Below are 22,880 nucleotides of genomic sequence, written 5' to 3'. Positions count from 1 at the left end.
GACTTCAAAGATGGGAAGAGCAGCATAGTGAATAAGGAACAAGCTAGACTTTCTGCAAGTCATTCAAGTACCTATTCTTTTTTCCATTCCCAACCATATCATTGGGTGACCTTTTTGAATATATTTTCTCACACATGCAAACACATCCTATCAAGTGTTTCTCTATTTGCGTTCTCACCAGCAAGAGAGAGGCACCAAATCTCAGGGTTGGTATAATAACACAAAAAAAACATAAAAACACTGTTGTTGTAATATTAAACAGTGCTTTTTCTCCCCTCACACTCTGCATTTGTATGCCAAACCCAACTAGGATAAGGCAATACAGCGTTGAACACAACTATGCATTTTAAGGCTGCCAGGTGAAAATGGGAAATACAACATTTATGCTGGTTTATTCTGCATGCAAATACAAAAATCCTGCTTTAAAGTGAGCTCTGCATCAGTAAACAGATTCAAATGCAACCTACCCTAACTAATGTCAGTTCATAAGAAAAAAGACAGATCAGCACCGTATTGTAATAAGACACAGGTCTGAGCCTTTCCTTACAGAGAAGTCAGTGTCAAAAAAAGTCATTATCAGATGTCTAACTTAAATGTTTATCATTTTAGACTACACAAGCAGTGAAAAATAAGATCTATTTATAGGAAATATAAGATTGTTTCAATGTCTGGTGTTGCCAGAAAAAGGTAAAAATATATTTACGGTTCATTATTGCGGGTCGCTGACATTGAGACCTACTGGGTTATCAGAAGAATAACAATACCACTTGTATTAGCCACATCACAAAAAAACTTAAATGTTTTGCGTATATTAATAACATACTTTCAATAAACTATTTTTCTATGGTTATTAATACAATGTAGTTGTGTTACTTTCTCTACAACACCACATTGTGTTTAATTTAAAACTTCTCATGAGTGAAATCACAAATGTAAACAATCACTCAGCTCATTTCCTCCAATGCATCACTACTGAAAAGAGGGAAGGTAGAAAGCTTTAGAATGCATTCCCAACTGTAAAGTACAGAGGTGGATGCATCATGTTCTGGGATCGCTTTGCTGTGGGAGGGACTGGTGTATTTCAAACATTAATGTCCCAAAGAGGGCAAATAAATAGCAATACTGAAGCAACCATAAGCTCAAGAGAATCAGGAAGTTGTTGTTTGGGGAAAAATGGCCCTCCAACTGGACAATGAACCCAGTTCTGTATTGGCAATAATTCCGCTGGTTATTATGAAAAGTTGTTGGGAGTCTAACAATTCTTATTATTTTGGTAATCTTATCTCAACAAAAACAGGCAATATTTACATTTTTATGTCGGTGAGAAAAAAAAGAGTGTCCATGAGAGGTTTAAACTGTTTAATCACGGGCGTGCTCATGCAGGCTGCACGAGGAGGTAAGTGGACATCTACAAGAGATTGTTTACATAAGACATTTTGACACAGTGTATATGAACAAAGAACCCCATATTGGTCAATACTCCCTCCTTTTGATAAGCTGCCAGACTTGGTTCTTCAGACAGTGAGGGTATTCAGTAGACAGAGTCAGCCGGCCAAAGAATTTGTAAGAAAGAAAAAGTAAACAACTCTGCAAATAAAGCAAACCCATCTCCTCATTTCCACTTTGTTCATTAATCCCCGGATATAGCACTTAAATGAAAACTGAGATTCCCACGCAGTGTCAAATTAAGATTTGATTTACCCTTTCTCCTCCCTTCCCCGTCTCATAACTCTTCAAACAAATGAAACACTGAAAAATATATTTTTTTTAAAACCCAGCTTTAATCTGTTCAAATGCAATGTTCTAAGCAAGTCAAAAAAAAAGAATATTCCCCTTTTCAGCACTCCAAATGTGGTGTTAATTGTTTTCCTATTAGGATCTGAGATGGAAACAGCTTCCTAGCATGTGTGAATGGTGTTAAACTTTTTTTAATTACATTGTGGGAAGAGCAGCAGCACAAGTAAATATGCTTGAAAAACCATGTAAATATTACTCTAGACTTTGATCGTTAAACACACTGGTTTTTCCAAAATGGTTGCTAATCAGATTATCAAATTGCTGTACAAGCAACGGAATTGTGTTGCTGCCAATTAGATATAAACTTCAATTGGAGGACAATTGGTTAACTGGATAGGCCATTTTCATTACTATACTAATGAAAATATTATCGTATTCAAGCTGCTTTACCTTTGACTTCCCCCAATTTATTGGACACTTATTGTTTGAAGCATAGAAATGTGGCATGTATATTTATCCAATCCTTTCTAATTTGATACTCCTAAGTAAAATCAAGTACAATCAATTGCCCTTAGAAATCACTGCTTTATAAATAGAGTCTAATTTAATCTCTGCATAATTATAGCTGTTCAGGCCTTGAAGGTTTGCTAAGACAACATCAGCCAACCAAAAGCAACATGTAGACAAAGTAACACCAGACAGGTTAGTGATAAAGTTTACAGATACTTAAAGCAGGGCTAGGCTTTACAACAGTCACAACTGTGAGACAAAATGGTGGCAGCATCATACTATGGGGATGCTTTTCTTCAGCAGGTTCAAGGAAGCTAGCCAGAGACTGTAAACCAAAGCATATTTGTTTCTTAGAATGGCCTAGTCAAACTTTACACCTAAATCCAACAGAGAAGCTGTGGGGAGAGAAGGGTACAGAAAAGTTCAGTTTACAGATGCAATTCATCCAACCTGATTGAGCATGAGCTAAAAATGGGCAATTAAATTTTAATCTCTGGACAGCCAGCTGAATGTCTGCCATAGTTTTCTTAAATAACAAAAACCATGTATCCGTTTCTCTCCACTATACCATTATTCATCACTCTGTCTTGGTCGATCAGAAAAAAATCCATTAAAAAAACATTATGGTTTGTGGAGATTTCCTCTCAAGCACATCTGTGAAGTTAGAAAACAACAGAAATCCCCAGCAGATTCATGCAGCTGCCCTTTAACAAAGAACCGCCACCTCTGAAGGCATCCCTGCTCCTGTTGTGCGATATTCCATTTCACGAATCCCGGTGATGGTCTCAGATTACCGTTTCTTAGCAACATTCCCTTAGGATTGTATCCTGGTGTTGTGCACAGTAATATTCATTTCAACATCACTTCCTGGCAAAGAAGCTCTTCATGTTCCCTAACAACTTCAGGTATGTGTTTGACATATCCACTGCAAACCAAAAATAAGCTAACGCTGCTTTCTCATGGGATCTGCCAGAACGCAGCACAACCAAGACATAATTCGGGTTTGATACAGGATGATAAATTTTCTTAAGCAAAATAAAAAAATCAGAGTCAGATACCCAACATACAGATGGAAATCTTGATCATAATTAGTAGCTACCTTGGTTAAAAAAGGCCCTAAGCCTATTAAAAAGTATAGATTTAGCATACATCCTGTGTGTGTACATTCCCCTCATAAATGCAAACAGAATTGCACAAAACCTAAACCACATCTTAGCAGTGGGTATAGTCTGTTACACCCTGCTGTGGAAGATAAATCGGACCACCCAGAGATTTAATAACATTGGTTCAAATGTACAAGCTCTTTTTGACTCAACAGGCTCCCAGCTAGCCTCAGAGTTTTCATAAAAAGAAAGAAAACAGATTTTCAAACAGAAACAGGACCCTGGAAGCAGCTACCTTTACTCCTCAGAATCCTGGTTAAGAGACTCTGATGTTAAAACATTCCCCACAGAAATGACACTTATTGTGTTCATGAAGTGTTCATACTTTATAGGGTAATTAAATGGTGAAAAGTTGAATTATTTCAGTCATTTCTTCAAAAACTCCAACGCAAATTGCATAAATTAATGACAGTAATATTTCAAGCTTTTATTTTAGTTACTCTTGATTCTCAGCAAATTAAACCACAATGTTATGGTCCTCAGAAAGTTAGAATATCACAATGGGAAAAAGAATTTTGGTCTTTTTACAGAACTGTTCTCATATGTCCCACATAATCAAGGAAAACCTGCTTTCTTGATAGTAGTGCAGAACACAGACTGCTTTCGCTGAAGGAAAGCTACAAAACAACACTGTTAATGAAGAATGACTTTTCACTTAATCCTGTTTTCTATGCTCATTAGCATAAAGTTGAGTGAAAGGAAAACAATGTGTTAAACAACGTAGCTGGATGTAAAGTATACCTATCACTACCACTCCAAGCGAAGAGACTACAACAAAAGTGTCCTGCCAAGGCCAAGTGAAGAAACAGGCCCATTCTATTCCTCAGATAAGAGTACAACTACCAATTAATTTTGAAATCAAGGGCCCAGTCAGGGATGATTTGGGGATATGTGTTATCTACTGGTGTTTGTTCACTGTGTTTTGTACTCCAAAGTTATCACAATCTGCCAGATTGTTCATTTTCCTCTGCTGAGGTTTGTGGAGATGTTGATTAGATTTTCCAGCAGGAGCTGACTCCTGAACACAACATCTGCTCTTTTTGTCTCATGCTATATTCATATTTTCATTTTTTTAAAATCTCAATGTTTTAATTAGCAACAAACCATAATTAATCAACATAATAAAAACCCCATAAAATATATCACTATGAGTAACTTGTCTATAGAGTTTTACTTTTTGAACAGACTTACTGAAATAAATTAACTTAACTTTCAAAGCTACTCTAATTTAGGACAAGTTCCCTCTAGTTTTACCTCTGCAAGCTGCTCTTACTTTTTCTAAAATTAAATTAAATTTTTCTATTTGGCTCTCCCTGAGGAATTTCTGCCATCTAGCATTTCTAATTAGACTACAGCTGCCCCTGATCTGACATTGCTGAGTGATCCCTGATGATCTGCAACCACAAGCTTTTCCCTCAGAGTAATGGGCTGGTTGCTGTTCAAGGGTTTTTTGGCTCTGGTTCTTCTATTGTGCCAAATAACCCCCCATCCCTTGTCCCCACAGTTTTGTCCTGGCCTACTTGGCATGCAGCCACAGGAAGTGTGCGTTTCAGTTTTGATTTTTAATGGAATCAACACCGGTTATGGCTTTAAAAGCTCAGACTATGATGGCGCTTCAGCACGCCACGGAGACTGCCTGCATCGCATTTTTGTTGATCTACTGCTGAAATTCTTGCTAGATAGGACCAACTCATCCTCAAAACTGCCATTAGGTGTGCTCTGAAAGTGTTTGCTTATCCTAGGCATCCTGTGGGGCTTACTGACACAGCCGTGCTCGTTCTTGTTGGGGAAATCCTCCCACCCCTTCTTATGAATGGAAGGCTATAATCTCAGTGCCACACAGCTAAGAGGAAGCGGTAGTAACGACATCAATATGGCCCCTCCAAAAGACAAATACTGTATCAGCACAGTGCACATGGCCACACAAGATCTCAGCTTTTTTCAGAAAATGCATTAAAAAAATAAGCAGTTCTCCTGGTCTCACTTCCACACACACACACAAAACCAAGAGCCACAAACATGTTCAAATAAACCACACACCAGTACACGTGAACACATGTGCACCCTGCAGGGGATTAACTAGGGAAAAAACAATTAAAAAACAGCTTTGGCCTTTCGTAATAAAAAAAAATTGAGGGGAGAAGAGATTAGACACCTAGGACGAGAGCTCTGAAATATGAACAGCCATACTCTGTCGCATATACACTAGACTTAAACCTCCATTTTCTATCATGTAATTGATCTCACAAGCTCCATTTTGTTTGATATTTTCCTGCTACCCTGCTGCTTTGTAATGTAAGCATTTCATGAACATGCCTGCTCACAGGAAACACACTGGGTGCACTGCTTCGAGCGAGCTTGAAGAACTGCATTTATTTTAAGGGGGAAAAAAGAAAACCTGAAGAGGATACGGGGAGAGAGAAACAAAAAGGAGATGAGTGGCATAGTGCTTTCAACGGATGATTATGAGGGTACTTTTCAGCAGGTAGGCTGCGTAGAAAAGCTAATTTTAGCCCTCAGAGACCGGTGATCGGTCAAGCCTGACCCATAAAAGAAAAAAAAATTAATCCCTCAAGGATAGATTATGATGCTTCATATTTTTAGCTCATAAACATTACCTCAATAAAATACACAAATCCCATGTATAATTTTATAGTATTTTTGTAATGCTCGTCAGTTAGTTCTTTTAGGAAAAACAAACTGACAATAATATTCGACATTGTTTATGCTCCAGTTTCAGTCATTAAAAACAGAAATTGTTTAAACAAAAGTTGCAATATCACATGTCCAAATAACTAAAGAAAATGTATATCTATACAATCTGAACAAGCTCACCTTCCAGTGAAAACAATCCTTGCGCAAAAGACTTATGTGACATGAAAGACCAATTAAACTTAGCCAGAACTGGAGAAGTCAGTAACAACATCAGATACAGTTTAGCTCCAATTTCAAACTGCTGCCAAAGCTCAACACAAGTCAGATCTGGAAAGTACTTCACACCTGATATAATTTGCTATACGACAGCGACTGCATAAATAACTGGCTTTTAAGGCACGACACAGAAATTACACCTACACAGATGCATTACATCTTGAAGGATTTGTTAAATCGTTTCGAACTGTGGTTCTCTGAAGGTGTTCTTGATATTTTTGATAGGTGTTTCTGTCTTTAGTCTTCTGAAGCTGAAGAGTAAAGCTAGGCGCTACTCAATGTGGGGCTCAAACCCAAGCAGACTACCAGATCAAAAGAACTTAATAGTTGCAATAAAACTTTCACAATGGGGTTACTTTTACATCAGTTTGTTCTTGTCTGTTTATTTAGACTAAAGACAGTGTTTATCTCTTAGCAATAATAGTCAATCTCAATGGTTTATTGCAAAACTAGACATGCAGAGTTACCAGCAGTGAAGCTATCAAACAAAAAATGCTGCTTGGTCCCAAAGAAAACATGGCAATTCAAATGAAGAGTGTTTTATTGCGTTTTACAATAAAACAAAGAAATTAGGTTAACCATAATCTGGCAATTTCAGCCTCATTGGTGACTATTTAGAAGCTCAAAAATCCAATAGTTTTTTTTCAATCAGTGAAAGAACTACTCATAAACATCAAATTGTGGTGGCCCTTCGGTTTAGAAGCTTTTACTGAATGAAGACAACGCTACGTTTGCTCTTTTTGGTTTTAGAAAGGTGCTTAAAAAAGAAAGACATGCAATTTGAAAGTTAAGAGCATTTTGTTTGAAACACCCTTAGATATGTCTACGGCTCATCGAGGCAGTGAGAGGGCAAGAGAGACCAAGACTTTCAGTATAAAACAGTAAAACTGAATGGAAATTGTTGTGTTTTATCTGAGTTTTTAGCATCCGCCATTAAAATGCTGAATGTAAAAACGTATACGGTGTTCTGAGAGCTCAGAATTAAGACGAGCTCTACATTTCTTCTTTAATCACTCAGAATGATCTTAGTAATACTGGTAAAGATAACTGTGTTAATCACATAGATGATAATAATGATATCATATGGTCTGAGAAAATTTTGATTTAATGATTTTTTGCAAGGTCAGCCACACTGTTCAGAGAAAGATTTTGCAAGAAACATTGGAAGATTTACATTAATTCCAAAAAAGCCCACAAATCTGCATCAGAGTTTGAGCATTTAGGTTTTTCCAAAAGTATTCTGATGCAATTTCTTTCTTGTGACAGCTTGGTGACATCTTTGCACTGATTAGGACTCACAATAAATTCAGCATCTCTTATTAAAGCTGATAGCAACATCACTTCAAGCTACAGTAAAATAACATGCCACTTGATATGTCAATAACCTCCATGTTAGTGGGCTTTAATAATGCTCAAATACATTTACTTTGCCAGAGTATAAATATAAAAATAACTTATATTAATAATTTTAACATAGTTATAACAGTTTGTTAGTGCATTCTTCTAATCTGCTCCTTTTATTTACTTTAGTTATCAGTCAGGCAGAGTTTCCACGATGATACAAATTCTTTTTCCCCTTTCTGAAGCCTTGGTAGAGCAAACAAGCTAAACAATCAGAAGGCACTTGCGGGAAATTAAAAAGAATTAATTCTAGTGGAAACAAAGCAAACTGTATGGTGGTCTCAGAGAAAAAGACAGTTGAGCACACAGACAATTAGGGTAATAGTCTTATCTCAGGCTCCATTCCCTGCTTAAACAACTGTCAGATGATGCAATGGAAGTCTGAGCACACAGTGAACACAATACACACATACACCTCAGGTTTTCCGTGTGCTGTCTAGCACATTCCTTCAGACATAGGCTAAAGTGATGACTGTAGAAGTAGGTTAGTACCTCTGCTCCCAGGAAAAATATTTTATGAGGAGATTCTACCGGTAAATGGTTGTGAACCTGTAATAAATTGTTCACCATGTCTTGCTTTGCCTTAAAAAATGCCTTAAAACCCTCTTCCGAATTAAGTACTGACATGCAGAATGGTAGTGACTCACACATACAAATGCATGTTGCCCCAGTCATTTAAATATGACAAACAAATAGTAGGGAACAAAAGTACAACCTTGCTTCATCAACTCTCAATATCCAAGTGAGAAAATGACCCATATAGATGATTTAGGCCCAGTTGCAAAGAGACAAAGTCCAAAAGAGATTTTGAAACATTATACGATCCCCATGGCCATGAACTAATTATATCTAACGCATTGTGTATACAGAAAGCAGACGTTAGAGTTTATTATTCAATGCAAAGGTTAACTTTAAAAATTTATTGCAGCAGATGCCATGCTAACACTGTTGCAACAAAAGATACACCCGAGCAGTGTTGTATTACAGCTGGAGTGTACTGCTGGGTAAGAAATTTTCCTCCTGTCATTCTAAAGTCTACAGGTAGTCACACACCCCTTTTAACAAATATACTTTAGTTAAAGTCATCGAGCTGAAACTTCACTGTTTACTTATGAGTTAATCATAAAAGCCAGAGTTGAAATTTGAATCATGAAAAGAATAATTATATGGCTTTAAGACAAATGTGGTGGTGTTTGCATTGATGTTTCAATGTTTGCTTTGCAGCATCACAAAACTGTGATTGTTCTTGTTTTTACCTTTCATGGTAGGAACATGTAGCCCACCTGAATGAAAATGAACCTTTCTTGCAGCAAATTAAGAAATGTTTGCTTCTCACATCAGACTTTTTTTTTCACGATTCATATTAATTTTTTTTTTTAAGTCGAACTTGTGTTCCTCATAGAGAGCTTAAGACTAATTAACATCTTTCCTCCAATATAAGCCATGAAGTATCCTTTTTCTGATTATTAGAAAAGCAAAAGCTCTACAAGCATGGAATCTTTCAGGCTAGGAATCTTCACACCTTACATGAAGCAGTCACACATTCCCACAAGTCTCTAGTAATACACAGACAGTTAAAGATCACTGTCATGTAAAAAATAAAAAAAATAAAAAACACACAAAAGAAGGTAGTAAGAAAATGAACAAACCATGTGCCAAAGAAATGTCAAAAAGTCTCTCCTAGTTGGCTGCTCGGCTAATACAGGTACAATCCATGACTATTCCAGCAAGAACTGGTTTGAAACACTCCTGTAGAGTCTGAAGTTTTACTAAATTCAAGAACAATCTTTTAAAACTATTTTTAAGGAATGTGCAAGATTGCAAGGAGCTTAAATCACATATTGCATCTCGTGTTTATATTAAATACCCCAAACTGAAAGTCTATTTCCTGTGCTGTGATTCTAAGCTTTCTTCTACAAAATAAATAAGTAAAATAAGTTTTAAGGTCACCAAGTGCAGGATTTTAATAAAGACTGTTGATCTGGCTATAATCTTACTATTAATTGGACACATATTGGAACGCCTAAAGAGGCTGCACAAAATTAGGGAAATGCGAGATGTGAACATGTTGGCGGTTATTACCATAACAATGTGACTAGTGAAAGTAAACAAATACTTAAACCTGTGTTTATTTTTTCTGCTTTAGATTCTCAGATAATTGGTAAATATGCAACTACTAGAAAAAAAAATGCATAATTTCCGTTTTGACAAAATTTTGTTATTGAAAATATTGAATCCATTTCTGTTTGCTGTTGAAACAACTAAACATTTGAAACAACTTTCTTAATGACTGCTGCATTAAAGAACAAGCATTACCAAATATATAACTAGCAGACTAATGACTTATTTAGCAAATATCTACTGCTGTCCAAGCAGTTCACTGCAAACATTATGCAATAAAAACTTTGCCATGATGCGCAGCCCAAATCTAAAGTGAAATATCTTTACACTTCATAATAGTTTATCAAGTTATTTAGGAGATATAAAAACATGCACTCAGTAGTAATAATGAAGCATTCTGTTCTCTGAATTGAATATAAAAAGGTCCTTAAAATAATTAGAAAAACTTCACTTGCTAAGGGATGATGAACCGTCTTTCTGTTCACCAGCTGCAACACTGGAACTGATTTGAACTCTAAACAATTTTAAGATTGCATCAACATGAGTGATGACACAATCTACTCAAAGTTTCAGCTCTAACATTTAATCAGACAGCTCTATTTTATGTTTGCTCTGGAGGTGCACCAAGAAGAATGCCAGTGACTGATTTTATTTGAGTGTATTCTGGACAAGAATGGGGATAACCTCAGAAAAATAGTGATCTTTCTTTTGATCAGCATATGCCCCAGAAGAGTGAAAAAGACAAACTTGGCTATTTTATGTAGAAATAATAAAGTGAAAAGTAAATTTAAAGGTAGCAGAAAAGGCTTAGGCACAGTCTACAAAAGCCTATTTATGGCGGTGTTTCACATGTTAATTTTAGGCTGCTACTTTTGAAAAAGAATTAGACTTCAACAAACAACCAGAAGCTAAATGTATCCAAGCAAACTGGTTTTATTTATTCTCTTTACAATTTAATTTTCTTTAGAAATATTACAGTGAATAAATAAATTAATAACTTAGGAACCAAACTCTAAATCTTTAACATTTTCTTTCTTTAATAGTAAATTAGAAAGTTATTTAAGAAAATGGATCTTCAGAAACAAAAAGGTAAAATCTTGTGATGCAGCTCACTTGAACTATATTTTTAATAATCCACAGAGACAAAGTGTTATAATCATAATTCCACCTAATTGGGGCAATTTATGTAGATAACCATTTTTCATTTTGTTATTTTTTATTGCTTATAGAAAAATCTGAAATACCTTTATAAAACTCAGTGATCTGAAATTGGTCTCTCTTTATCATCACATGCTAACACACCCACAACAAATGAAATCTATCATGTTCAACACCTCTCCTCCTCTGCCACGCTCATCTAATTATTAACCAGCCCAGCTGCTGGTTGAAGTGTTGACCGCTGTCAGTCTGCCACAACAGGTAAAAAAATAAATATTGCTCATTTCAGTGCTCTAATAAATTACTGCTCCCTTCTCCCCAGATTCAGTTCAGTCTGAAATTACTGCATTTAAACATTAGTCTGCTCCTTTGTCTTCATGCCTCTGCATTCACATCTGCACCAACTGATATTTTAATAGCTTGTGTGGGGTGTGGCTTATAGCTCCACACTTGCATATAGCAGTTAAGCATTGGGGGATGGTAGGTGGATTACGATATCTATACATCAGGACTTCTTCCCTTAACGTCTGAAGCAGCAGTATCTCACATGTAAATGCAGCCTTTGTTTGGTCCTCCCATGTCTGTGTTGATTAAACCTGGTTTATTGTTATGGCATGTAGTAAAAGTTGAACTTTGAGCTCCCATCTTGGTAGCCATAGGTAGAAACTGTACAAAGACTACATCCATTGCTGCTACCTGGCAGAATATTTGTGTTCAATAGATTTAAAAGTAACATTTCTCCTTACCATCATATAACTATCCTTGTCAACTCTGTGCTGTACTGTGTAATAAATAATTCATCAATGGAGCAAATGATGGCTATAAATGATTTATTATTATTACAAACATAGAATGATTGCAGCTCTATACTGGCGGGCTGGAGCACAGCAGAATCAAGCAACCGACCAGAGGCATGTGTCACATGCTAATTTGAGCTTATGTATTGCTGCGGCGATTCAGGCAGGAATTAAATCAACAAAATAATGATCAAAGGTCTACTTAGTGCGTTATTCTTTCATACGCTGTGCGTTTTGGCGGTTAAATAAAAGAACGAAAGCCATTTACATACCCGATCTTGGTCTTTTGCTTGGACTTTGAGGAGGGTACAATGCAAGCCTTCCTGGAGGATTTCTCTTTGGTCCGGGCCTTCCCGTTTCCCTTGTGCTCGCGCTCACGGTGGCTCTTGTACTGAGAAGAAGAGCTGGGGAAGCTCTCCGGGCTCATAACTCGTGGGATGTTCTTCTCTCCTCGCTGTCGGGCCTTGGCGATAGCTTCTGATATTATCCTATTGGCCTTCTCTTGCTTCTCATGCAGATTTGACTCCATCTGATGGTGTGTCCTCCGTGGCACCCTCTTCTCCGATGAGGAGCTGGATGAGGATGAAGACGAAGAAGAAGAGGAAGAGGAGGAGGAAGAGCTGCTCTTCACAGGGGGACTGAGGACCCGCACCTGGCTACTGGGACCATTGGGGTTTTTTCGAGGCTAAGAGGAGAGAAGAACAGTGGTAGAAATTTATTATTAAAAATTACCATACTTTTCTCAAACACATTTCATAAATAAGACAGACATGATATAAATACCACTTCCTTGATTATCCAAAGCAATATTAGAGATACCACGGCACCAGGACCCCTGAATAAAATAAAATTTCCTCTAGGTGACTTTCTGCTGACCAAAATTGCTTATTGTAGTTAGAAAATCAGATTTCCTTACAGCAAATTGTACAGAATTACTTTTAATTGTGTATTTTCAAAGCAGGTACAAATCGACCCTATTGTGGTTTCCAACCTGGCCATGGTTTCATACAAAGTGCAATTCCAGAGATGGCACCAAAAGTCCAAAACAGAAAAAGTTAAAAATGGCAATAGCAGTAGCATAACTGTTTTTAATAATCAAGGAGAAAGTTTCTGGTAGACCAATCAGGCCCAACAAAGGCTTTTTGCGTGAACAGTGTCCAGTTCAGTGTGGTTTTTTTAAATGTTATCCGGGTTCAGCTTATTTATATAACTGGATCGATACAAGGTCTCTTGGGAATTAGAAGACCTGCTGTGAAGGTCATTCTGCCATTCGAATCAACAGAGTTGGAGCAGAGATGCATCTAAAAACAGGCAGTACACCGGGCCCTTATTGACTGAATTTGGACACCATCAACCTAGTTTGATGTATTTTTATCTTTTCTTTTTCCCTCTGGGGGGTGTTTTGTGGGCTCTAGTGTCCCTTATTTGAAAGTAGTATGACAGGAAAGGTGGAATAAAAAGGGATAAAATATGCGGTAAATGTCGACGGGTCTGAGAATCAAACCCGCAACGGCCGTGTGGGTCATGCTATCCCCTACGCCACCACAGCACGCCCGTATTTTTATCTTTTATGCGTACCATTATTGTTAATTTTCTTTAATAAGTTTAAGAAATTTTATTTAACATCATATTGTTACAAATTGTTTTGTAATTCCAGTTTTGAACCAGAGAACGTTCAACTTCTAGAACTAAGGGGTTTGCAGTGGTGATGTCCCTGAGCCTTGCTAAAAACCTCAGCAACGTCATTAGAAAAGAAACTCAACAGTATTGCAGCGCTACATTCGAGTTACCACAATCTGCCAAATTTTTCAAGGAGTCAAGAGATGAAAACAAAAGTGAACAGTAATTTTCAAAGAATCCTGGACAAGAGCAATTAGGAAATGTTTTGTTTTATGCTCATTTGGCCTCTTTGCTATTTCGTACGTTTGTATTTTTGGCTCTATTAAACCTGATTCTTTGGATAGTTTTCACCTTTCGAAGATCTAAAGTGTTTTTCTATAATTTAATTAGGTTTAATTTAAGGAAGAGTGATCATTTAACAAAAAGAAATACCTTTTAGCAGGAAAGTTTTCATTGCTATTTGATCAGATGTAATCTCTCAGTCAGCTGGCCAAACTGAACTTCAAAGAGTAAAAGCACATTAAATATTTATCAAATAGTTACTACAGTTTTTTAAATAATTTTACTTTTAAAGTAATTCATCTCTCTAATTTATCTAAAAATACTTAGCTACCATGAGAACTGAACCAGTGTATAGATATGAAAAGGTCTGAATGTTGGTATGAGAAAGGGAAGATAATTGCCCTTGGGGGTATAAAAAGTTGATTCCAAGGGGAAACGTAACCCAGAGCAGTCGGCAGCATTAATCTGCTACCCTTCATATGAATACATTCACAGTAAACAGTTACATTCCTTTATATATTGCAGTAAGACGTTTTAACAAGCACACATCATGACTTAAGGACCAAGAGGAGACTCAAAATCCCAGGGGTTTATGAGGAAGACCAGGAAATTGAACTCAGTCCTACACACTTAAAGCAAATGAAAGGGTTTGTTTGTGTTTTTGTTTATTTTTTTTAATAAAAAGAAGGTACATATTGTAAAGTTAGTTTGTCACCAAATATGGTATAATAGCATAACTAGGTATGAGAATATGATCTCTGAAAGTAAGATTGTTATTAAGAAAGCAGAGACCTATTGTAGGCTGTGTCAGACAGCGGAGCCTCTTTCTCTGATGCTGTAGGTGGGGGGTGGACCAGTCTCACTCTGCCCGTTACTCACTTCAACTCTCACACACCCCATCTAACTCAAACTAGTGGAAATGTAGCAGGAGGGAAAGATCAACGTTCCTGTGGAGAATCTTTTCAGATCAGGTGGACACCAGTTGACATGAAAAGTAATGTAAATGTAAATGTTATTCTTCGACTTAGTCGTTGACATAATCACATGCTTGTTGTAGCAGGTTACACTGTGCCATGCAGACATAAATAATCCAGCCTCTGTGATACATGATAATATGTGAATAATGGATGCAGTTACTGCAGTTATGCCTCGTTGTGGGCTGTCAGCCCAGCGAAAAAGAGAACTCATAAATGGATGACCTAATCTAAAAATGTGTTGCGTATGGCTACATGGCCCAGGCGCGCCTAGATGCTTTTTTCTCCCCCTCTCCACACTGCTAGCAAAATAAAAGAGAATTAGCTTAAACCTCAATACCAAAGTGGGGGGAGGGAATGAATGATTAGCAATTCTTCTGGAAGAAAGTAGAGGAGGGGAGAAAAAAAACACATACAAGAGCTGCATTATGATTTTCACGTGTGCTTCTCTGCTGAGGTTATTAGGAAGAAATTTCCTGGATCAAGCTGGAATGTTCCCATTCAAGTTAATGGTTAAAAAAAAGAGAGGGAGGAGTTGAAAGTAATGCATAAGAAAACAACATGAACACACATGAAGAAGGAAGGGCAAAAAAAAATAATACAAAACAAGCTTCTATCAGCGAAGCTAAAGAGAGGGAGAGAGAAAAGATAAAATGCACCAAAACTGAGAGCGCTGCAGCTGTGTAATACATCTATAAATAACTGAAATTACAGCCTGCCAGCACTGCAGTGATTTCAATCTCTCTCACAGCACGCAGTCCCGTGAAAAACGGCGGGGTCCGACAGAGCCCACGAAAAGGTAGAGTAAGCTCCATTTAGGTTGGACACCTTTTCCTCCATGCCCACCCCTCATTTCCACATGGAGCGGGCTCTCTGGTGACTGACGGGCTGAACTCGTGGAGGGCAAACACACACCACACGGTGCACTGAAACTACAGAGCAGGACAGCTGTAGGCGCAGATCAACAGGAGAATGACAAAGTGATGTGTGACATGAAAGGCCGAGAGCGGCTGGGGGAAATTAGATGAATCCGCCGCGTCTTCATTATGCCACACGCAGTAGAAAGAATGAGAGTAAAGCGGAACACGGGGGAAAAAAATAAAAAATTAAAAAATTCAGCAATGAGTTCAAGATGGCGGCAGTGCAGCATGAGCCAGTAGCAGAGGAGGTTGTTCAGTTGCTGCCGGCCCCTCCTCCTCCTCCTCTCACCCCCCCACCCTCGTTCCTCCTCCCTCCCAGCTCTGAGAGCAGCTCACTTACCCTTCCTCTTGGCCTCTTCACTGTAGACATGGTGAGTTTTTTTTTCTTCCTCTTTGCTCCCCCTCTCCAACCGGCTAACAAAAGCCTTGCCCTTTCACCGTGTTCCTGCTCTCTCTGTTGCTCACTCACTCCTTCTCTTCCAAACACTCCTCTCTTTTTTTTTTTTTCCACAGTCCGGTTTCTGTCACTCTTCCTTGAGCTGGTGTCCCCCCTCCCCTCCCTTCCCTCACTTGCTTGTTCCTGGTTTTCCTCCCCTCCTCCCTCCTCCTCCTCCTTTCCCGGTCAGCTTGTCTCCTCGGGCGAGAGTGAGAGCGGTGCTGGAACCGTTCCGTCGCCTCCTCCCCCAGCGGGCAGGGCTCAAGAGGAGCGCATGGGGAGCTCTCTCTCTCTTCCTCCCTCTTTCGTTTCTTCACAGGGTGATGAGGGAGCAGCGCTGTTGGCGGTAGAGGAGGTGCGTGGCAGTCCAGGAAGCTCTCATTCTGCTGCTGCGTGCTGCTTCGCCGTCGTCCGGCTTCAGCCTTACTCTCTCTCTCTGCGCGTGTGTGTCAGAGTTGCCTTACCCTGCCTCCTCTCTCCTCCCCCCCACATTGAGTCCCCTTTTCCTCCTGCCTCTCGTGAGTGTGCTCTCGGTGCCTCTCTGGTCCTCTTAATTCTCCTTCTTTACGCCGTTTCTGCTCTGTCGTCTCCCTTATTACGTCTCTCCTCGTCTTCTTCAGCAGACAGATAAAGGTAGGTTTCTCCTCTTGTTGCTTACAGAAAAGGCTTTGTTTGACCTTTCTCGGTTGTTTGGTTTGGTTGGTTTTCCCTTCTCTTTCCCCTCCCTATACTTATCCCTTTCCTGGTCCTAGCTTGTTGCCCTTCTATCCGCCTGGCTGGGGTGTGTGGCGAGCTTGCGACTCAGGCAGCCGCAGCAGTGGAAAATGAAAGCACAAAGAAGCAAAATGCATCAGCATGAATATTAGAGATGTCGTTAAAACCCAGACTCGTTTTTCTCTCGCTCACTCACCCCCTCTCTCTCTTTCTCTCTCTCTTTGTGAGGAAGTAGGCCAGCAGATGGTGCTAGCAGTTATTACATTAACTTTCTCAACTTAACCCCCAAAGTACTGGATATCTCCCATGTTGTAGATTTGCAGAATGAGTGCTTCCTTTTTTTGAGTCCTTGCATCGGCTTCTATGTGCCGATTTATTTACAGATTGCCAAAACACGCAGATAAACCAGTTCCCAAATGTTAAAATTGATTTCAAATCAACACCAGCACTTAAACAAGGTCAAAGTTGGGCCATTATGCAACAGTGCTGAGGAAGAGTGTGAAGACAGGAAGGTAAGAAAAGTACTAAACAGGCATTTCCTGACAAAAGCTGAACGCCAGAATAAAATCTGAGAGAATGAAAACACCTTTAAGGAAAGTCCTGACACCACAATCCAGCGGCCATGTGCATCAGCTCGCACATGGTACTGGGAATTTTTCAGACACGCGACTGGCCTGAAGCCAGGTACAGCACTCAGCACTACTAGGTCAGTTCTCAGTCACTAATGCATATAACTAGAGGTGCATCCAGTTCATGACACAATGGGCTACAAGAGAGAAACAATGAATGATTTGTGTCATATTTGGGAGACAATTCAATTCCCCTCATCCCATTATCTTGCTTTGTAAATTACAAACTATGTTTTTCAACAATGTTAAAATTGTACTAAAATTTTCAGAGATGGGACTAAGGTCAGTGTTTTGCAAGTCACAAATATGAGTAAATCCGTTCAACTTAAGACAAGTCCCAAGTCAAGACATTCAAGTCCCGAGTCATGTACTGTCAGGAAATTGAAAGTACTAAACTTGAAATTTAAATCTTTTAAACTTAACTTTTTTTTAAGTGTAGTCATTTTCAAATAAACTTTGCATTTAACAGTAAATAATCAACAAGTACAACATAATTACTATTTTTTTCCCCCTTTTTTAGGCCACCTAATTTTTTTATTGAGTTAAGGTCAAGTAAATACAAATTGATTTTAAATAATGCTATTTAGGCTTGCCTGCAAATATAAACTATGAACATTGCTCTGTACAATACAGTCTGATTGATAGATACTGTCATCACAAGATCAATGTGTGCTAAATTGTTATTATTATTATCTAGTAATAACTATTAATAATGCAATACTTGTTGGTCACATATTTGATGTTTTTTTTGCCTGCCTATTTAACAGTCTACCTGCAGCATGTGCAAATGTTATTCGTAACAGAAAGTCTAAGACACACAAGAGAAGTGTGAAAAACATGGAGCAATATTTGTAGCATTATCCATGTATAATGGAGCAATAGTTTCATTGTTGCATTGATTGATGCAATCTCTGCATTGATCAACGATATGGGCCAATGAATAATTTTCTAAGATGATAAAGATATAACTCTTTTGCTACTTTGAAGTCACTGTCAGAATCTGTGTGTAAAAACAATCAAATATATTTTAAAAAATACCTTAGGACACAACGGCCCAGCCCGATTTTTATAAACTATGGTATGTTTAATTAGTTTCAAGAAAATAGGTAATATTTTCGTTTAAAATACTTAATAGGTGACATTTCTGAAATGTCAATATTTTCATTTCAATTTGCATTGTAACTAATGTTTTTACTAACAAATATTCTTGGCTGTTAAAGTGACAAAATGAGAAAATATGTCATAAAGGTTAACTGATGTTACTAAGAAAAGGGGATTGTGGGTAGTTGATATAAACTGACTGAAAATGAATAAAATTAACAGTTTCAATGCATAACTGGTACAACTTTCTAAATAAAATACCCTCAAAATGACATTGGGGATGCACAACATGACAGCAGGCATAGGGAAATTTACTCAGAGCTGATACATTTTTAGAGAAATAACTTTAAACACTGTGTCTTTTCCACTAAAGGACGTGGTTCACTCAGACAACATGTCCGAAAAACCTCTCTGCTGTTGGATGTAATCTAAAAATTTGTGCAAGATAGTTGCAGTCATGCATTTATGCATGCGAAATTCAGATTTGATGTGGAATGACTGTTTACAACATATGACTCAAACCATTAGCCCTCTCTTACAAACAGCACCTAGTTACTCATCTCTGTGCCAGTCAGACTGACTACAGGGCAACTGATTCAAAAAGATTAATTGAAGAGCAAAATAACAGAAGGAAATCAGAGAATTTCAATAAATATGAGCACCCTGACTGCCAGTCACAAACTTTACAGGCTATGCATGCTATATACTATGCCGTCTTATGTAATCTCCACCAATATGGTTCCATTCCAACCCCCAGTATCACTTATTACTTGTGAGTTTGCTGAGATGCAGTGTGAAATATGTGGGTGACCATATGTGGGTAATAACACAATATGGCTGTAGGTTCTAAACAACCAGGATGGTGTGGACTAGCTCTGAAATTACACAAGTATTCACGTGGGGATGAGGTCATGTAGGTAGAAGAATGATTGTAGAGGCTCTCGCAGTACCTCTCTGTGGTTTTTGTTGTTTTACATCTCTCTGCTCTGTGTCTCCAGCAGAGACGGAGACAGCTTCCTGGAGCGCAAAGTAATGGCTGCTCTTTCCAAGTTTCAGCGGCACCGGCAGCAGCAGGCTTGGGATCAACCTGCCAAAGCACAGCCTTGAAGTTTGGACTTTAAAGCGGACCGCCTGCTTGCTGGGAGGCTGAGCGGGACAGCCCCTCCTTCCCGCTAAACAAACTGTTAGATAATGCCCACCAACGGTACAGTACCTGGGGATGAGTTGAAAAAGCACGCATGCCCAGTAAAATGCAAACAATAAAAGGCCCCTTCACAAATCCCTGTGTCCAAATAAATAAACATGCTCGAAAAACCCACGGTGGTTTCTCCCTCCTGTCACATCTGATGAGCAAAGAAACTGACTGAGCAGGAGGTGAAAAACCTTCTGAACTGAAAAGTCGATTTTATGTCCTCATGTGTCATTCATTCAGAAAATATCAGTATATACTTCCTGATTTTACCAAAAGAAGAATAAATCTGGAAAATGGAGTAACAGCTAACATTCACAGGCTTCAACGGTCAAATGGCATGAAGCCACAGCTCCCTGGCAAGTAGACAGTTAATATGCAAACGAGGCAGGCAGCACTTTCTGGAAGGGAGGGGCTTCCTTTTAGGACAGATGACAGAGTGGGGAGGAAGAGGAGGGAAGGAGGAAGAAGGGGAGTGGAGAGACAACACTGGTGAAAGGAAGTGGGTTATAAATGAAAAAAAAAAAGGCCTTCCCGCCCAGAGAGGTAGAGCTGTTGCAAATATACAGGTGTCTGTCTCTAAACACTATTACTATCAAATGGCCTGTATTAGTGAGACGGTCCTCTGTCCCAGGGAAGAATGGTCTATAACTAACTAACCATTATGGAAATGAGAGCAGAAAGCGAGCAGTGTGCTGACTGGAGCCGACAAGATGGCAAGTTCATACCCGTGCTTCGGGGCATACACAGAAATGATCCAGCAGAGGAATATGATGTTACCTAGTGTTATCCAGGGCACCATCAACGGTTAGCTGAATGAGAACAAGCTGTTTGATCCATCATGGACAGCAGCCAATGGTGGATGTTTGATTTGGTAAATGGCTCCTTCAGATTACTGCTTTCACAGTAGTAAGGAAAAAAAACCAAACATTATTTAGGGCAGATATTGCTGCTCGTAGAACTGGATCACCCTCCTGAGGGTGACTTAAGCCATTAAATTAACTCAAGACCAAGTCTGATTGCTTTGTGGGTGACCCTTACTATTTAAACCCGATTATGTATATATAATATGCTGCATTTTTATTAGTTTTATTATTTAATTTGAAGCCAAAACAGACTTATTAAAAGAAGCTTTTCAAAACTGCAACCTGGGAATATTTTTTTCTCCCAGAATTTGAGATTATTATGGGTTATAGAATCAAGTCTTTTACATAAATTAAATCTCGACACCAAACAGGTAATTTAATAAAGAGCCTCGCGTCATAAAAACCAATGCTGAGATTTTCCACAGTTTTCATAACAATTATGCTGTACAATTTATGTAGAATGCATAAAACAAGTAGAAATGTGCTAGTATAACAAACTAATTTAGCCAGCACAGACTTCCAAGATCCCTGTGTTTGTGAGCCGAGTCCAGGACAGAAAAGAAAGAAAGAAATCTGGTCTAGATAACATCATAATTTAATTTAATATTTCACATTAGTTACACTCTAATGGAGTAAAAGCCATCTTAAAATCAGGAAAAGTTTGGAACAGCTACATAAATTTAAAATTTTGTTTCTTTCAAACCCCAAATCAGTCAGTGATGCCTCAACCTGTGGAGTGAAAGGGCTGAAGGGCTGAAAGTGAAAGACGGAACCGGATTTAACTCGTTCATTATTTCTAATAATGTTAATGCAATCAATGGAAACATTTAATCCCAGCCACTTGTGTTGATGATATTTAAACAAAAATAAAGACTAACTTTTGAATGAATTAAAGTTGATATAAAATATGTAAAATAAAAAAGTTTAAAACTTAATCAAAATGCTTGGAATATGTAAGATGGAACACACCTTACATTTCAAAAATATCAAAACACAAGGTAAATAAGTATCACCAATTTCTTAATTGATATGTAGAAGTTATTTTGGTTTAATTCCGACTCACCTAATTAATAATTGAAGATCTTATTCTGGTTAACATCAACCGCAGCCTGAACCCTGAGGTTCAGTGCTTAGTCATTTTCCTCTTTACAGGAAGTTGTAATACATTCAGACACTGCCAACAAATGAGTGCCAGCCTTCCTACTTCACAAGAGTGGGTATGAATATTGTCTCAAAGACATATTGATCAGATGTCATTCATTTACATTTGAGAAATTCTAAATCAACAGCAAAAGGCTCTTCTACAGCCTTATTATCATTTGCATCAACAGTTCCCTGATAAAGCTGTTCATTTTGACCGTACACTTACTTTTACTATAAGCTTCCTTTTTCACATCTCCATTTCAGTGCTGTTCACTTAGAGCATACCTGACCTGTGAAGTTTATCGCACAAATAAAATAATTACTGTTCATGAAAAAGAAATATCCAAGAACAAAAGTCAGATCTATTTATTAGACAATTAAGGTGTCTAGGTGTACAAGGGAAAAAAACAAAACAAACAAATAACCTTGTTAATTAGTCCAACTGCTAAAGGCCAGCTTGCAAGCCAGAGCAGAGGCTCTGGCAGCAGCTGCAGCGCTGATAAATGAAAGGAGACATGATGCACAGTGATGCTTCCTCAACCAATTAAAAGCAGTGCCATGCATTAATGATCGTTGGTTCAGGGTCAAGAGTAAAACTAGCTAGGCTGAGCATGCTGCCCTAAGGGGAGCATGTTGAAAGTATAACGGAGCATGGTTACTGTAGTCCGGCTGTGTGCTGCGACAGGAAGATAGCACGCTCACGACGCAAATTCAATTCACAACAGCCGACTGCTGTTACTGCAGGGTCAGAGGTTTCAAAGAGGGAGAGAAGGTTTCTCATTTACTTTCCACCAGCTGCCATGTTGTGACGTTTGCTGGCAGCAACAACAACCAAACTTAATAATTAACTCAAAGCAAAGATGTGAATGGAAGGGAATGATCTGAGTAATGTAATGTGATAAATAGAGTAACTTGACACCACTTTTCTGTCACACCTACCTACACAATGCCCATCAATATTATCCAATTTAAAATTAGCTTTAAATGTACAGTCTAAAGCCAAAACAATCAGGACCCTGTGTGGTGCAGCTGCATGGTCAAAAGGTCAGAGGTGGACAGGAAAATTCAAACCAGACATCTTTTTTGCTTGTTTCAGAAGGCACAATACGGCTTAGTTACAGCTGCTGAAGCATATCGCCACTCGCCAGGCTGTGAAATTTGCAATAAACAAGAATAAAACTAACACAT

At 38.4% G+C, this 22,880-nt stretch overlaps 1 protein-coding gene and 1 long non-coding RNA gene across 8 annotated transcripts in view; one reads left to right on the top strand and one right to left on the bottom strand.

The window, feature by feature from the left end:
* The window catches only part of chd9 (chromodomain helicase DNA binding protein 9), an 86,977-nt gene that overhangs the window by 37,805 nt on the left and 26,292 nt on the right, over positions 1-22,880 (bottom strand). For 6 of the 7 annotated variants that reach the window (XM_044102526.1, XM_044102535.1, XM_044102550.1 and 3 more), the window contains one exon: positions 12,091-12,503. In XM_044102526.1, the coding sequence (XP_043958461.1) occupies positions 12,091-12,503 (413 nt within the window). Of the gene's footprint in view, positions 1-12,090; positions 12,504-15,954; positions 18,653-22,880 lie in introns of those variants that run through there. The other variant, XM_044102567.1, reaches the window with a different exon arrangement.
* LOC122823198 lies at positions 16,552-19,984 on the top strand. The gene is made up of 2 exons (XR_006369303.1): positions 16,552-16,683; positions 19,493-19,984. It is a non-coding gene; the product is annotated as an uncharacterized LOC122823198 (long non-coding RNA).

This window comes from Gambusia affinis, linkage group LG02 (assembly GCF_019740435.1).
Source record: "Gambusia affinis linkage group LG02, SWU_Gaff_1.0, whole genome shotgun sequence".
In the NCBI taxonomy this organism is placed as follows: domain Eukaryota; kingdom Metazoa; phylum Chordata; class Actinopteri; order Cyprinodontiformes; family Poeciliidae; genus Gambusia; species Gambusia affinis.
Note: the sequence above shows the minus strand (reverse complement) of the source record. Positions and strands in the feature narration are given on the sequence as shown.